This window comes from Hemicordylus capensis, chromosome 8, assembly GCF_027244095.1.
Source record: "Hemicordylus capensis ecotype Gifberg chromosome 8, rHemCap1.1.pri, whole genome shotgun sequence".
Taxonomy (NCBI): domain Eukaryota; kingdom Metazoa; phylum Chordata; class Lepidosauria; order Squamata; family Cordylidae; genus Hemicordylus; species Hemicordylus capensis.
In genome coordinates, this window is record NC_069664.1 from 7,426,950 (window position 1) to 7,444,313 (window position 17,364).

Sequence of the window (17,364 nt, forward strand, 5' to 3'; positions counted from 1 at the left end):
TTTTTAACCTCGGATACAAATCAGGTCGCACTCTAATGAGCAGTGAAAAACCCGAATCGTGTGTGAAATGCTCCCCGACAGCTCACAGGGACTTCGGGGTAAATCTGCCCAATATGTGAACACGCCCCGCTCCATTCCAGAGGGGATGCGGGCTAAAAGCCGGTTGTGGCAAGTTTCCTGGAGAGGACAGCATCTCACCTGTAGTGGGAAGCCAACTCTTGAGGGTGAAGCCAAGGCACGGGCAGCTGGCCGCAAAGACTCCTGCGTTGGGAAGGAGGAGACAGGCTGCAGGTTGCTGCTGCTGCTGGGCGCCTTGGCTGGGTTCTGATTCTGCGGACTGAAGGAGGCGGCTTGGAGAGCGCTCTGGGGTCTGCGAAGCACAGCCTCCGTGGGTTCTGGCTTTGGAGACACAGGGAAAGTGAACCCAAGTTGGCCCGCTGAGAAGGACAGTGTGTCTGCAGCCAGGGAGACCTGCGGGTTTGGAGGCAAGGCGTCAGGCTGCCACCTGCTGCCCAGGCTGGGTGACTGCGGCTGGGACGGCGAGATGGAACGGACCACGAGGCTCGGGGAGGAAGGGAACTCCTCCGAGTTCTTCACTCTCGGCTCCTTCACCACCTGCACGTAGTTGGCTGGGAAAATGCCCTGCCGGCTGGTGCCAGAGACGCGGCCTTCGTACCAGTTCCCATCGACTCGACGGACCAGGCAGATGCGTTCACCCTAGGGGCCACAGGAGAGGGAAAGGTTAGCCCTGGGGAGCCAAACAGGCTGGCCCAGTTAGCTTAAACGCGGACTGAAAGCTCCCCCCCCTCCACCCAACACAATAGCTCAGTCTTGCGAGACTTTCAGCCTGGCCACCTCTTGCCAGACCCCACTGGTCTGTCCAGTCTGGTCCCCCGACAGGTCCAGCAACAGCTCCAGCTCATCCTACACAGGATCTCCAGACACATGAGAACCAACACACAAGAATGCAGCCCACATTAGCCCATGGGCTATGTGGCCTGGTTGCTGGGTGGGGTGGAGTGGGGAGAAGACCCATTGACTGCACAGCTTCGTAGCTTAGGAGTGCCCTTGGACCCAGATCTCTTCCTGGTGCCTCAAGTTGAGGCTGCAGCCAGGAGTGCTTTTTCGCCCGCTGTGATGGATTCAACAACTCCGCCTGTTCCTGGAGGAGAATGACCTGAAAACAGTGGCAACCTCAAGCTGGTCACTTCCGGGTTGGACTACTGCGCTCTATGTAGAGCTGCTTCCTTTGTATGGGAACTTTGTACGGCAGCCAGATTGGTCTCTGGGGTATCCTGGAGAGACCACATTATGCCTATTTTCAAACAGTTGCACTGGCTGCCAATATGTTTCCGGGCAAAGTTCAAAGAGCCGGTTATTACCTCGAAAGCCCTGAATGGCTTAGATTGTTCTCTGGGGTTACCTGAGAGAGCACTTCTCTCTACAAGGTCCCCACTGTTCCTTAAGATCATCAGGAGGGCTCTGTCTTTGGGTGCCACCAGTTTAACTAGCGGCAACCTGGGATTAGTGCTTCTCAGTTATCGCCCTGGGTTGCTGAACACGCTCCCGGTGGGTATAAGGAGATTATCTTCCTTGGAGGCCTTCAGACATGCCTTAAATACCCATCTTTTTAGCCTGGCTTTTAAAGATACCGAGTTTTAATGATATCTAGTTTTAATTTCAATCTGGTTTAAATGGTTTTTTTTAAAAAAATTAATTGTTTCTCTCTCTTTCTGCTGTTACATGTCTCTTTATAAAAACACTGCCACTATAAAGCTCAGGATAAAGAGTGCAAGTTAAGAAATGTTATGCTTTAGTAAGCAAATGATGTCTGCCTAATTTATCTTCAGCAAAGGACTTCTGAGTTTCTTTGGTGTAGACTTTTTCCAGGGGTAAGGAAGGAAGGAAAGGGTAGCAAAAAAGTATGAATAGTCCAGCCAGGACTGGTGCTACCATGAGGCAAGGATAAAGCCTGCCTCATGCATCAGATCTGGGGGTTATTAAAAGCTATAAATTATTTGGTTTATTACTGTTTTAACCACTATGGGAGACACCATTGAGATTTCCTGCCTCGGGCACCACGATGAGGTTGGCCGTCTCAGAGCCCCGTCTATGAGAATCAGACCACGGCAGACAACCAAAGAGCTATAGAACATGAATGAGCCGGCCTTGAGCCCATGAGACAGTTCTTTCATCACCAGAGCAAACTCTGAAGCCCTTTGCAACAGGCCTCATCCGGAACTGGAATGCGTTTGTGCACCAATCCTTGGCTTCCCCAGTTCTTTGCTTTGGTACCTTCCGAAAGGACAGTTCCACTGGCAGGTCTCCTTTGAAGTTGTATTGAGTCACGGCCTCGCCATACTCCAGGACTTGGATGGTGGGGGATTTAATGGGCTTGGGGATTTCTGTCGGAGGCAGGACCTGTTCAAGAGAGAAATATGGTGCAATGGGTTAGGGCTTTAGCTAGGAGCACAGGTTTTTCAGGTTCAATTCCGAGCTCAGCTCTGCTTGAGGGAAACAGAGTCTCTGCCTCCCAGGCTTTGGGGGCCATCAGTTTCTCTCTGCAACTCGCAGAGACTCTAAGTCACACCGTGCGTTTCCTTCTTCCCCACCCACTGGGCCACAGTTAAGTGCATAGCTACCCCACAGGCATGGAGCGGTTTTCTTCCACTCCCTCAGAGAGCTTCCTTGTTCAAATGACAAAGCAGGGGAATTAAGGATTGGTTCAACTGGAGTTGTTCTAAGCCAGGGGCATTAAAGCTTTCTACCTTAAGGAAGTTCTTTCCCGAAATCCCAGCATATCTGGCAGGCAACTCCAATGCGATGCAACAGATTCTGGTACTTGTTCAATGGCATGCTCAGTTCATGTGAGCCACCGGCCAGGTTTGTAGAGCCTTACTGTAGCCTCGCATGAACATAGGAACACAGGGAGCTGCCTTCTACTGAGTCAGACTATTGGTCCATCTAGCTCAGTATTGTCTACCCAGACTGGCAGCGGCTTCTCCAAGGTTGCAGGCAGGAATCTCTCTCAGCCCTACCTTGGAGATGCTGCCAGGGAGGGAACTTGGAACCTTCTCCTCTTCCCAGAGCAGCCCCATCCCCTAAAGGGAAGATCTTCCAGAGCTCACACTTCTAGTCTCCCATTCATATGCAACCAGGGTAGACCCTGCTTAGCAAAAGGGACAAGTCATGCTTGCTACCACAAGACCAGCTCTCCTCCCTAGGAACTAGGAGTGCAAAATAGGAAACTGCCATTTATCAAGCCGGACCATTGGTCCATTTAGCTCAGTATTGTCTACACCAGGTCTGCACAACTTCTGCCCTCCAGCTGCTGTTGGACTACAACTCCCATCATCCCTACCCACAGTGGCCAATAGCCAGGGATTATGGGAGTTGTAGTCCAGCATCTGCAGGAGGGCAGCAGTTGTGCAGCCCTGATATACACTGACTGGCACAGTAGCATCTTTCCCCAGCCCTACCTGGAAATGCCAGGAATTGAACCAGGGACCTTCTGCATCCAGGGCAGATACTCTGCCACTGAGCTACAGCCCAACTCCATCCACTGACTGAGCTATGGCCCCATCTCAGCCTAGAGAGGAGAGCTGGTCTTGTGGTGGCAAGCATGACTTGTCCCCTTAGCTAAGCAGGGTCCACCCTGGTTGCATAGACCAGAAATGTGAGCACTGGAAGATATTCCTCTCAGGGGATGGAGCCTCTCTGGGAAGAGCAGAAGGTTCCAAGTTCCCTCTCTGGTATCTCCAAGATAGGGCTGAGAGAGATTCCTGCCTTGGAGAAGCTGCTGCCAGTCTGTGTAGACAATACTGAGCTAGATAGACCGATGGTCTGACTCGGTATATGACAGCTTCCTGTGTTCCTATAGCTCACACCCACCATTCTCCTGCACACTGCAGGGAAAGATCTGTAATGGTGGGCAACCTGTATTTGTGGGGAGCTGGTATGCCATTACATATCCCTTACTGATAAACCCCTGATAGGCTTCCAATGAATTCCAGAGTCCCCCAGAACAGACGGAAAATCACTTCTTTCATCTACAAGTTTCCCCTGTGCATGGCCTTGACAGTTCTTATAACAAGCTTCATTTTATAGCGATGCAGATGCATGCCAACTGCCCTAAGCAGCTGTACTCATGTTTCAGTTAAGGGCATAGCTGGACCAAGAGTGAAAAGCCTCTTCTCACATAGCATGGCACTGGCTGAAAAGAATTGCTTTGTGATTATTTGCAATAGTCCAGCCTTCTTTGCTATATTTAAACCGACTGCATTAATTGTGCCAGATACCATTGCGAGACATTCCAGTACAGAAAAAAAAAGAGTCAATTCCCAGACTCCCATCATGAAATCTAGCATGGCACAAAAATTGCCGATAGTCTTGCTCAATTAAATGCAACAATTCCCAATACTACAAAAAGGCTGCAACTGGCAAGTGTGTTGTGGGAGGAGCAAAATCCGTTTCCCTCCCCAGCCAAAAGAAACTGGAATCACGAGGAGCAGGTGTATGTTCTTAACTGCACACAGTTGCTGTTTTCCATAGGGTGGATGGCAGCCATTTGATTCTACGGAGAAAAGTGCTGCACTTTTAAATGCATTGAGGCGTAAGGAAAAGCTGTTCCCATCCCTGGGTGGCCCAGCCTCCACCGAGACATCCACCAGTGAATTGGGGTGGAATGTGTGCGTACAGCCCATTCTATGACCATGGAACACACAGGCCCTCTCCCACTGCCTTTCTGACTGTCATAACGAGGATCACTTTGCTAGTTCAAACTAACAGTGGCCTTCACAGTTTTGGAAGGCAGTTTCTGCAGATTATCTGGACCCTCTATGAAAACATTGCTCCTTTGTTTCAAAACATGTTGCCTGCTACTATTTTGTTCTATTTGCATCTCCAGTTCTTGCAGAACGCCTCCGTGCTGCCACTTCTCTCTCCCTTCAAACACTACCTCAAAACTCTCCCTGAATTCTTTGCCTTAACCCCTTCATCCTCACCCCAACCCCAAAGAACTGCTTTTGCTCAAATCCGGTCCTCGCCTTTCCCTCTATTGTCATCTTCCCCTGACTCTGCACATCTAAACTTAGACTGTAAGCTCCTTGGGGCAGAGATCTATGTTTTGTTTATGTTGAGCTGTAAAGCAGTATGTGCACTGATGGCACTATATTAGTTCTGGCAATGCAAGTTACCAGGGGCGTAACAAGGCTGGAATGGGCCCAGAGACAAAATTTTAAAATGGGCCCCTCGCTGATACACACACACTTCACAATATGTAGTCATGTGCTCTCCCAACATTCTTACCTCCACATAGTTGGCAGGGAAAATGCCCACCCTGCCATGGTGTTCTCCTTCCAGCCAGTTTCTGTCGACTTCCTTGTGGATATAAACAATGTCACCCTTCTGCAGGGTCAGCTCCCTGAAAAGTCAAAGGGCAGCATGAAGACTTACTGTCAGGCATACATAGTGAACTCCATTCCAGAAGCAATAGCCTGTTTTGTCCCATCAAGGTGCCTATTCTACACTGACGTGTTGCCTTCTGCTCAGGTTGTTGGGCTGAGTACAGCCAATGAAAAGGCCAGAGTTACGTTTGAATGTGGAGGAAGACCCAAGTTCGAATCTCCGCCCAGCAAGGAGATGCCTTTTCAGGTGTTGTGGGAAACAACTATGAGTCATAGCAACATTCACAGACCTGCTCTTGAATATATTTTATATTCAATTGCAAAACAAGAATTATATTCAATTGCAAAACAAAAATTATTTCATTTTTATATTTATATCCCACTCCTCCCCCCAAGGAGCCCAGAGTGAGATAAACATGGTTATGTTTATCCTCACAACAACCCTGTGTGGTAGGTTGGGCGGAGAGATAAAGTGACTGGCTCAGAGTCACTCAGTGAGTTTTCATGCCTGAACGGGGATCTGAATTTGGGCCTTCCCAGTCCTAGTCCAACACCCTAACCACTACACCACACAGGCTTTTTTGTTTTGTTTTTTAAAGTAACAGTGGTTTTTGGAACACATTCCAGCAAACACTCCAGAAGGGATATGTTCTAGGTTAAATCCTCAGTTCCAGTGGGTCAACAGCACTTCACACAAGCAGAGCCTGTGCCCTAGAAAATGCTTCAAAATCTTAGGGAGGAGAGCTGGTCTTGGTGTAGCGAGCATGAATGGTCCCTTTTGCTAAGCAGGGTCTACCCTGGTTTACATGTGAATGGGAGACTATATGTGAGCACTGTAAGAAATTCCCCCTAGGGGATAGAGCTACTCTGGAAAGAGTACCTGCATGCTTGCATGGAGAAAGGTTCAAAGTTCCCTCCCTAGCAGCATCTCCAAGATAGGGCTGGGAGAGACTCCTGCCTGCAACCTTGGAGAAGCCGCTGCCAATCTGTGTAGACAATCCTGAGCTAGATGGACCAAGGGTCTGACTTGGTATATGGCAGCTGCCTATGTTCCTATCTCCTGCAGTTTGCCGGTGTTCCTGGGCAAACCTGAAGGTGTTTGTCAAGAGAGGAGTCAGTGGCGAGGGTTCTCTGAAGGGAGAAAGTGTGAAAATGATGGGCTTGTAAGATATAAGTTCTTCTGAAGAATAAACACATGTGGACTGAGACACTGGGGAGGGCAACAGCCACTTAGCCATGGGGTTCACTGGGTGGCTAGGCATCAGTCACTCTTTTTCAGGGGAATCTGTCATTCAAGGGTGTTGCGAGGATGGATGAGTGAAGAATTGCAAAGCAGCAGTTAAAGCTCAGAGGCAGAGCAGATGCTTTGCATACAGAGGGCCCAGTTCAGATGCAGATTGGGTGTTCACTCAACCACAGGAATTTTTCAGCAACACAGTGGGCTGTTTTCCAGTTTTCCCAAATAAAGGCAGGTGATTCTGGAAACAGTGGGGCAATCTGCCCAAGTTCACCATTTTTTAGGAACATAGGAAGCTGCCTTATAATTAGTCAGACTCTTGGTCCATCGCCAGCAGCTTCTCTAAGGTTGCAGGCAGGAGTCTCTCTCAACTCTATCTTGGAGATGCTGCCAGGGAGGGAACTTGGGACCTTCTGCATGCAAGCATTTTCTGTTGCCTTGGCTAGGATTTTGGTCACTTCAGTAATGGCATTGCCACTTAAAAAAAATAATAATATTACGACTCTATTGGTTTCCCAGTAAAACAATATCTAGTACTCATTTTAACAGTCATTAATAAACATCAGTCTTAATGATGTGTAGTATCTTTTATGGGTGCCTTCAATGGTAAGCGGGGGTGAGGGGAGAAAAGAAAAGGTGGAAGAATGAGAAGGGAAAGGAGAATCCACTTCTACATGTGTCCACGTCTAAAATTGGTTTACCATATGTATAGCACGCACAGACTAATTAGGCTAACTGCTACTGGACTCTACACAAAAAAGAACCCAACTGTCACAGCGCCAACCGTTTCTAAGGAGAGGATGGAGACAGACCAGTCAGGAGATGAACATGTGAAAGAGAACAGGCTCACTCTACTGTTCACCATCCATCAGCAGACACATGCCAGTTCTCAGATATGTGCCAAATTGCTGTTTGAAACCCAGCTTTCCCAGGAAAACGTTGGCTTAGCCCCCAGATGAAATAAAGCTTCAGTGAATGTAATTGGACAAAAACCTACATGCAAGTAACTGCATTTGCTCATCATTATCTCTTCTTATTACTTTTCTTCTTCTTCTTCTTCTTCTTCTTCTTCCTGTGGATGGTAATGGCGTACCAGGACCGTATGGTCCCACTAACGCCACCTACTGGAAGATCGATAAAGAGCTCAAGCGTTTAAACTAATAAAGATCTACAAACGTTCAAATAAACGAGACGAGAAAACTCCATAAAAGCGAGATTGCCAGTTTCCAACCTCGTCGATCCAGAAACAACTCCCGAATAGACCTACCGCTAAAACCAGCGGATTGAAGAGAGAGAAGAAAACCAACACGATCATCACTGAAACAGATACAATCCCACAAAAGATGGTCCAGTTTCAGAAACTCCACAGAACTGGCACAAATCATCCCCCAATTTTCCAAGAAGGAGCAACCTATCCCTAGTCAAGCAGTGACCCGACAGCACCCTGAACAAAGAGACTTGCCAGGACCTACCCAGAATACCAAACAAGCTGAAATCACCCAACTTCGGGCAGAAAGCATAAACCCTTCGACCCGTGGAGTCCACAACCCAATCCGCCTGCCAGACCTTCCGCAATTCCGACCGTACCCAAGATCTAACCTCCATACTATTAAATGGGATTCTGCAATCCACATCCGGGCGGTCCAAAGACGCCTTTGCCACAGCATCCGCAAGTTCATTACCAAAGATCCCAACATGGGACCGTACCCAGCGAAACCGGACGCAAAAAAACCCCAAATGGAGAAAGTTACTCAAGTTCCAGATTTCAGACACAACGGGGGATTTATTCAAAAAAGCACCCCCTTGAATAGCCTGCAAACCGGACTTAGAGTCTGACAAAAGCACATACCTCCCAGGGGGCATTCCCTGGACCCATTCCAGAGCTAAAAGGATCGCGGTGAGTTCTGCCGTCATAATGCTGACACCCCCAGTCAACCTATATCCCCTTCTCACGCCCAAACTGGGAACAACAAACGCCGCAGACACCCTATCTCCCTGGACGGTCCTGGAAACGTCTGTATAGATCCTGCAAAAACCAGAATCCGCTGATAACCGTTCCAAAGCCAGAGATTTTGACACAGCGTTGGACTCCCTAAAAGGGCCTCCCCCCGAACTGTCCAGCAGAACCTCAGGTGGACTATACAGCCAAATTGGATAGATCAAAGGCACACTCCACGCCTGCCGTAGCCCCTCAGTGAGATCCGACTTAAGCCATCTGAACAATCTTACTGCATGAGGGCAGCGACCTCCATCAAACTTTCCAGGATCGCTAAACTCCCAGCATTGTTCATACACGGAGCCCCAATTCCTAAATGAAAAATCCCAGAGCCGGTTCCATAGCACAATATCCAGGTATTCCCGACGTAATGCCCCAGGCATCTCGTCAGTCACCCCCCGGAGAACACTACAAGGAGTAGTTTTACTTTTCTATTTCTTCCCTCTTTCAAATTTTGGATTGTATTTTCCAGGCAGTGTCCTCTTTTGCTACATCACTGTAAAATCTACACGCATTTTGGACTAGAGGGTCAGGCCTTTGGGCTGGCAGAAGCCCTAAATCCCCCCTTTATACAAACAGATATAAATGCACCATCGAAGTATACAGAGCAATCTACTTTGATAGTGCTTTCTCATTTGCTCTACAAGTCATATGAGCCAGGAGGGCCAAAGCTTTTTGCCACTGCCAAGAGACCACTAGCCGCGGCTACTTACTTTGGCGACTCTGCCTGGAAGTCAAATTTGAGGCGAGCAGCTTTCATCTGGAGGAAAGAGAAGGGCACATTTAGGCTTTTATTCTACGCCACCAAATCCTGATATGCCATCCGAGCACCTCACCTGTGCAATGTACAAAAGGCAATGCAACCCCTGGCCTGAATCAGAGCATCACATGTGAACAAAGCCCACTAAGCCACAGATGACGGTTGGCTAAGAAATAAGGCTGGACTCACATGAACACAAGGCACTACTATAGGGGTATCACTGAGGCTGCAAGTGCCTTACCTTACCCATCTACTTTCTCACAGAAGTGTTCATTCCCAGCTAGGGAGGGCCTGTGTTGATCAAAACTCCTGTGAAGATTTTATTTATCATTTATTTATTTACTTACTTACTTACATTTATATCCCGCTCTTCCTCCAAGGAGCCCAGAGCGATGTACTACATACTTAAGTTTCTCCTCACAACAACCCTGTGAAGTAGGTTAGGGTGAGAGGGAAGTGACTGGCCCAGAGCCACCCAGCAAGTATCATGGCTGAATGGGGATTTGAACTCAGGTCTCCCCAGTCCTGGTCCAGCACTTTAACCACTACACCACGCTGGCTCTCCCAGAATTCTCTCCCACTGTGCAGAATGTAAGTAATAATCTCGGTGTACTCCAGTAATTCACAAAAATAAGAGAATGTTTTCCTCTCTAAAGAAAACTCTGCTCTCCTAGTCTCTCAACAATTCAACTTCCCCCTCAACAAGGAGGAGTGAAAGCAGGTTAATGATTTTTTTTGCTTAAGGCAACTGTTTATATAACAATGGTCTGAATTAAATGGCTCAGAGCAGCGAAATATGCTATCAGGGGAGGCAGAAAATTTGCTTAGGTGTTGCTATCCACACTCAGAAGATAAGATAGGTTCAAATTTTAAATTAAAAAACCAAGAAACATGTGACTTGCTTGTTTCTCCGATTTGAGGGGGAAATCTCTTCTCATGTGACCATCGATATAACTACCCTACAATCTTATAGCAGTGCTATACCAGTCTGAACTGTCAAGGCTGTTTCCAAAGGATCCTGGAAATTGTAGTTTAGTGAGGATTCTGTTAAAGATTCCAAAAGCTCGAATCCTCGCTGAAGGATTCCCCAAGGAGAGGGATTAAGTGTTAAATCAGTTCATAACAGAGAAGCTTAGTGACTATCAAATCTAAGCATAACCTATGTTTGAAAGCAAAAACCTATTATATGCCTCCTCTTGGGCAGAGGCTCCATCTCACCTTCTTTTCATCTCTCTTCGGACTATCCGGTACCACTTCTGCAGTCTCAGGAAAGGGGTTTTTCCCAACATGCCTCAGAGGATCTACATGAAAAGGATGAGGAAACAGCTGGGTAAAGGCATTTCCCTCAAGGGAATGTTCACATCTGCTGGAAGGACAAAACAGGTCTGCAGAAAAGTGAGTCACAGAAACTCACAGTCTACAGTGAATGGCAGCAGCTTCGCCAAGGTTTCAGGCAGGAGTCTTTCTTAGCCCTACCTGGAGATGCTGCCAGGGACTGAACCCGAAACCTTCTGCATGCAAAGCGGATGCTCTGCCACTGAGCTATGGCCCCATGTTATTGTAGGGCCACTTCCTACAATTCCTAGTTGTGCTGGAAGGAGCTTCAGGGCCCTAATAGTTAATCCCTCTCCTCTCAGACCAAGCAGCATGAGAGAACAAGGCATCCCGCTGCCAGAAGAACATAGTTCAGCCCCTTGAATGTTTTGCCCAAAGGAGCACATACCAAGCCAGAGCTATATTTATTTATTATTTGTTTAGTACATTTATATACCACCCCGTACAAAAAAAGTCCCTGGGAGGTTCACAATATAAAACCAATTAGAACACCGACATAATTAAAACAATTTAAAATACAATACAAAACTCTAAAACCAAAGCTTTAAAACTATAAACTAAAAGCCTGACTAAACAGGTATGTTTTTATGTCCTTCTTAAAAATATTCAGAGACGGAGAAAGTCTAATTTCATTAGGAAGCATGTTCCAGAGTCCCGGGGAAACTCTAGAAAAGGCCTGGTTTCGAGTTGCCACCCACGGAGCCAGAAATACACACCACCACCAGCCAGTCCACCTGAGAGTGGGGGAGAGGTGAGACAGCAAAGCCCCATTGGCCTTGCTGGACCAAATGGGATTAGGTTATTCCCCACCCAGATCTGTCTCCTGCAGTGAGCATTCCACCAGGTCATTATTTAACTTCATTATGTAACATTATGGAAGAGCTAGTCCCTGGATTTGCTTATTTTCCTCTTCACCATTCCTTCTGTATGATGTAGATCAGGACTGCTCAGCTTCAGCCCTCCTGCAGATGTTGACCTACGACTCCCATAATCCCTAACTATTGGCCACTGCGGCTGGGGATGATGGGAGTTGGAGTACAATGGCAGCTAGCGGGCAACTGATGTAAGCTGTAGCCATTATTACAAAATGTAAGCTACCACGAGGGCTTTGGCAGAAAACCAACATGCAAATTTATTAATATATAAATAAAACATGCATACCATTCCTGGGTGGAGAGTTACCCCAGCCTGGACTCCCTTTCTCCATTCTAAGTGGAGAAGCCGGTAGGTGGCCCTGCACAACAGGAAAGCTTTGTGCCGTGGAAGGAGAGGCACCGAGGTCAGGCAGCTGCCTGTTGGGTTAGAGGAAATGGAAGCAGAGTAAGAGATTGCGCGGTCCAGCAAAACAGAGCATTGTGGATGGACCTGGGAAACCAGCGTGGTATAGTGGTTAGAGTGCTGGACCAGGACCGGGGAGACCCGAGTTCAAATCCCCATTCAGCCATGAGACTTGCTGGGTGACTGTGGGCCAATCACTTCTCTCTCAGCCTAACCTACTTCACAGGGTTGTTGTGAGGAGAGACTTAATTATGTAGTACACCGCTCTGGGCTCCTTGGAGGAAGAGCAGGATATAAAATGTAAATAATAAATAATAATTAATTCAGTGGAGACTCCTGGGTGAGCCACTGTCAGTTTCTCTCTCATGTTTTGAAATCAAGCACCCTTAATAAGCTTACACGGCTTCTGGGAACTCCCAGTCCCATGCCAATTAACGTAGCTACTTGACTAGGTTTTTTCCAAGGTCTCTGCTTTCAGAAGTTTTTAGATGACGACCCCCTCCTTTCCACCAGTAGACACTGCTCCCCCACCAGTCAGTTAAAATTCAGAGTCTTCTTCTTTTTGCATAGATACAGGTATAACTTGGATTTAATCTGTATTTTTAAAGGGAGTTGTCTTAAATTCACAGTATCTGTTTGGATAGTAAACCCACAGAGATTCTTCCGTATGATGGTGTGCATCCTAAAGTCATCAGTGAAGATTTTTGACCCATTTTTGACCCCCCATCCAGGGGAAGAGTTCACTTTCACCCCTGCACCAATTTTCACATGGAGGGAGTAAAGAAAGAGGCAACCTACATGATAATGAGATATCTGCCTCGAAGAAAGAGACGATGGACTGAATTCAAGGATGCATTGCTACCTTTCATGCTTAAGAGGGGATGTGTTCCCCCACCACGGCAATACACCGAGAGGCAAACCAACTCACTGACCCCTCAGTCTGTCTCCCCCCTGAGCCAAATACACATGACTAAATGCCATCAGCTCTGCCCATTCCACACACAAAACCTGTCCAGAATCACCACTCCCTGGGGCACAGCCCTTAAGACAGAACAACAAAAGGAAAACCTTAGAGGCAACGACTGGATTCGGCCGCTATAACCCAAGCTGCCCCTTCATAGGACTGGCTGGAACGTCTCCAAGCCCTTCCCTCCGTCAAGCCAACCTGCCCAACTCCCCATGCCCTCTATTTTCAGGTCCTCTGCTTCCCTGTTTTCCGACTCCTCACCTCCTGATGAAAACACCACAGATAAGCGTTTGGAAGCAAGGCAGTGGGGGCTGGAGATGCAGACCTGCAGGGGGTCTCCCCCACCCTCTCCCTTGCGGTGTCTGCTGCTCCCCCCGTTTCCCAAGTGGGCGGTGGACCTGTTCTCCCAAGTCAGGGCCCCTGGAGCTGTCTTGGCAAGCCGAGGCCAAACTCAACAGGAAGCACTGAGGCAGCAACAAGAAACTGGCAGGAGGCGGCTATTTTGCTGAAGTTTAACTTCAGTGTGTTTCAACAAAATTAAAGGGACAGCACTCCCTTTCCAGGCAAAAGAGGGCAGGAGAATGAAAGGCGCTCAAGGGCCCACCGCTCAGACTGTGCCTCGGTCTACCCACAGCCCAGTCTATGCTGCACAGACCTCAGGAATGAAAGTACCGGAATCTCTGGGAGAGGGACCTGTGGTTGGTCATTGCATACGTTCACATTTCTTAAGTATTAGAATCGCGAATTGCCTAATAGCAGCATAGCTCTGCGAGTTATGGGCCAGGAAACCCCCAGCTCAGTCCTCACTTCAGCCACCAACTCACTAGGGAGCCTTGGGCAAACCTCCTTCCTCTTAGCCACGGCCTCCATCTGCAATCAAGAAATAATGCTACTGACCTAGCTTGAGCTGTTGTAAGGGTGACTGAGATACTATATATACAAAGAACCCCAAACACTCTCAAACTTCACCTAAGTGCTAGGGATGTGCATGAATTGGTCCGGCAGTCCTTTTGCAGACCGCCAAGCTGGTTCAAAGGTCCGGTGCAGGGGGGTTACCTTTAAGGATCGGGGAGGGTGCTTTTACCCCACACGCACACTGCATTTCCCCCGACAGCGCTGTCTTTAAAATCGCTGGCGTGGGGCGGCAGCATACCTCCTTGCCACCCTGGTCTGCGCCAAACCCAAAATGCCTGTCACGCATGGGGCATTTCCGGTTTAACGCCGACCGGGGCAGCAAGGAGGTACTCTGTTGCCCCACACCAGCAATTTTAAAGACAGCACCAGCGGAGGAAACATGACAGGGGTGTGTGTGTAAAAGCACCCTCCCCAATCCTTAAGTATTATTGACGTTTTTTAAAAAGGCGAACTAGTCAGGCACCATTCCTATCCATTCAGTTTTGCCGTCCTCATCTGCTCCTAGTAGAACTACCAAATATAGTACACAGAAAGCTGTCTTACACAGAGTCAGACCATTGGTCCATTTAACTCAACATTGTCTACCCTGACTGGTAGCAGCTCTCCAAGGCTGCAGGCAGGAGTTTCTTCCAGCCCTACCTTGATTGAACCTGGGACCTTCTGCATACAAGCAGATGCTCTACCACTGAACTATGGACCCATCACTAAGGGAAATCTCTTACAGTAGATATTGTCACAAATATTCACCCATCCAAATGCAAACCAAGGTGAACTCTGCTTAGCAAAGGGGACAAGTCATGCTTGCTATCACAAGACTAGCTCTCCACAAAAGGAATAAGAAGGGCACCAAACCAAATACTTGGTTCCGAGCTTATTGTAGGGTCTTTGCTCTTACAGCTAATGGCTGGAGACAAATTCTCATGTCAATTTCCCAAGAAATGTTCTTTTTTTTTTTTAAAAAGGATAAATAATCTTGAGAAAGACAAAGATAAATCTTCCAGAGAGGATTCTTGCACTGCTCTCGTTCAGGTTGATGAGACTTTCATGAGAGGCCTTTCCAGTGGAGGGATGCCATTTGGATTTTCCACTTCAGGCACCAAAAGCATTTGGCTATGCCTGGCAAAAGTGCAACATTATTATTACATTTAGAAAAAAACATCTGTTCATGCCAAACTCATCAGATGATTTTTATAATGGGGCCAACAACTCATGCAATTAGCTTGGCAAGAGTCTGTTTTTTCCTCTCTTTTTAAAACCAATTGCAGGTGTATCAGGGTTCCGGAGCTCAAACGTCACTCCTGCCACCAGAATTTCAGGGGCATACCCCTGAAACATACCCCCAGCGGGTCCTTCTGAGCCTAGTTGGGCATGCTAACCAAAAAGTCCCTCCTTGCTGCTGTTGTCTGTTCAAAGCAAGAATGTGGACACTCTCTGCTGAGGCAGAGAATTCTTTGTTGGTGCTCACAAATGTCCAACCTTCTCACCCTGATGGATATAAGAAATGTATAATGCCTCATATGTGGAAATAATATGGAAATACTGAAGGAGGGAAGTGGCAGAATACCTGCTTTGCATGCAGAAGGTCCTAGGCTCGATTCCTGGCAGCATCTCCAGGTAGAGCTAGGAAAGGCCCTACTCTGAGTCCCTGGAAAGCTGCAGCCAGTCAGTGTTGACCTCAGGTAGGCAACCTTGGCCCTCCAGCTGCTGTTGAACTACAACTCCCATAATCCCCAGCCACAATAAAGTTGGAGATGATGGAAGCTGTAGTTCAACAACAGCTGGAGGGCCAAGATTGCCTACCCCTGGTGTGGACAATACTGAGGGTATTCTTGGACCAATCAGTAAAAAGCTGCTCCATCTATCCAATGCCAAACATAAGAAGTCAGAGTACATCAGAACCCAGCTGTGGAGATACCAGACCCAGCCTGGAACATACCAGAGATAACAAAATTCAGAGCCAAGGTCATCACACACAGGGAGTGAGCCCTGAGAGGTACATCCCAAAGAACAGCACCTAGTGAACCACTGCAATGATGTGTCAAACATGTGACACATATTGCAACATCCCTTATCTCCATGTGAGAGGTCATCTTTCTCTGCATCTGCTAGTACACGAGTATCTGAATCAGGAACCAGCTTCATAAAGCAAGCCTCTGTCCAGGAGCCAACTCAGTCCACACTTAGGTACCACCCCACCACAAACTATCCACAATCAGGCCTAGCAGCTCTGTAAGCAGCTCTTCTTCCTAAATGAACTCACTTATCTCGCTTGTTTTCCTTGTGGACAGGATGAGTTCTGATAAGAACAGGAGGATGTCCTTGCAGGACCAGACCGAAAAGTCCACCTAGTCCAGTTTTCTGTTTGTCGCAGTGGCCAGCCAGACTCCTAGCTAGGCAGCCTCACAGGCATGAGACCAACAGTCCTCCCTGCTGCTGTCTCCACCATCCAGCTGAGATAAAAAGGTAAAAGTGCTGTCGAGTTGGTGTCAACTCTTGGCGCCCACAGAGCCCTGGGGTTGTCTTTGGTAGAATACAGGAGGAGTTGACCATTGCCTCCTCCCGCGCAGTCTGAGATGATGCCTTTCAGCAGCACCTTCCTATATCACTGTTGCCCGCATGCTCTGGGAAACATAGTCTGGGAAACATCCCAGCGGGGATTCGGACCAGCTCCCTAGACAAGTCATTTCCCCACTGCCCCTAACCATGGAGGCTCCATTTGCCAACGCTCGGAAAGGCTGCAAGGCCTGGCGTATCCCTTGATTTGAACTGCCGGTCACCTGGCAGCAAACTCTGAGCCACACCTCCCCCCCCCCCCATGCAGCCCCTACAAAACCAACTTTGGCTCCGCAGAAAAGGAGACCCAAGATCCCCACTTCTTAAAGCGAAAAGAGGGAGAGAGAGTTTCCCTCCCCCCCCCCCGCCAGCTGCACGGCTCTCCCTCCCTCCCTCCCGCCAGCCCCCCTCCCCGCGCCCCTTTCTTACCCCCTCCACGCGCTTTGCCCAGCTCGCCCCCCCCGTTGCCCCCCCCTCCTCCGCTCCAGCAGCGGATACACCCCACATGCCTCTCGGGTGACGCCACCACCCGCTGCAACCAGCCAAGGTGTGGCAGCAGCTGGAAGGAAGGCAGAGAGAGAGGCGACCACTGGCCGGGCAGCAGCGTCCCCGGCGTGCCAGCCAGCAGCTGCCGACCCAGCCGTGCCGTCGTGTGTCCATACTCACCGGCGGGCAGCAGCAACTTGGGCCGGAGAAGGGGAAGGGGCGGCGGCGGCGGCGGCGGCGGCAGGGGCCGAGGAGGAGGAGGAGATCTGTGGAGGAGAGAGACGGGGAGGGACGGAGGAAGCGCTGAGCGGGAGGCGCAAAGGCGCTGCCCAGCCCAGCCCAGCCCAGCCCCGTCCCGCGCGCGGAGAGGAGCCAGCAGGAGAAGGAGGAAAGTTAGCCAGGCGCGGGGCGGGCGGGAGCGAGCCAGGCGCT

General features: G+C 48.8%; 1 protein-coding gene across 1 annotated transcript in view; it reads right to left on the bottom strand.

Annotated features, from left to right (window-relative positions):
- The window catches only part of SORBS3 (sorbin and SH3 domain containing 3), a 76,631-nt gene that overhangs the window by 9,318 nt on the left and 49,949 nt on the right, over window positions 1-17,364 (bottom strand). The window contains exons 12-18 of the mRNA XM_053269751.1: window positions 17,113-17,198; window positions 11,895-12,025; window positions 10,617-10,699; window positions 9,352-9,398; window positions 5,308-5,422; window positions 2,296-2,421; window positions 199-717 (exon numbers count right to left, since the gene is read on the bottom strand). Coding sequence (XP_053125726.1) covers window positions 199-717; window positions 2,296-2,421; window positions 5,308-5,422; window positions 9,352-9,398; window positions 10,617-10,699; window positions 11,895-12,025; window positions 17,113-17,198 — 1,107 coding nt within the window. The remainder of the gene's footprint in view (window positions 1-198; window positions 718-2,295; window positions 2,422-5,307; window positions 5,423-9,351; window positions 9,399-10,616; window positions 10,700-11,894; window positions 12,026-17,112; window positions 17,199-17,364) is intronic.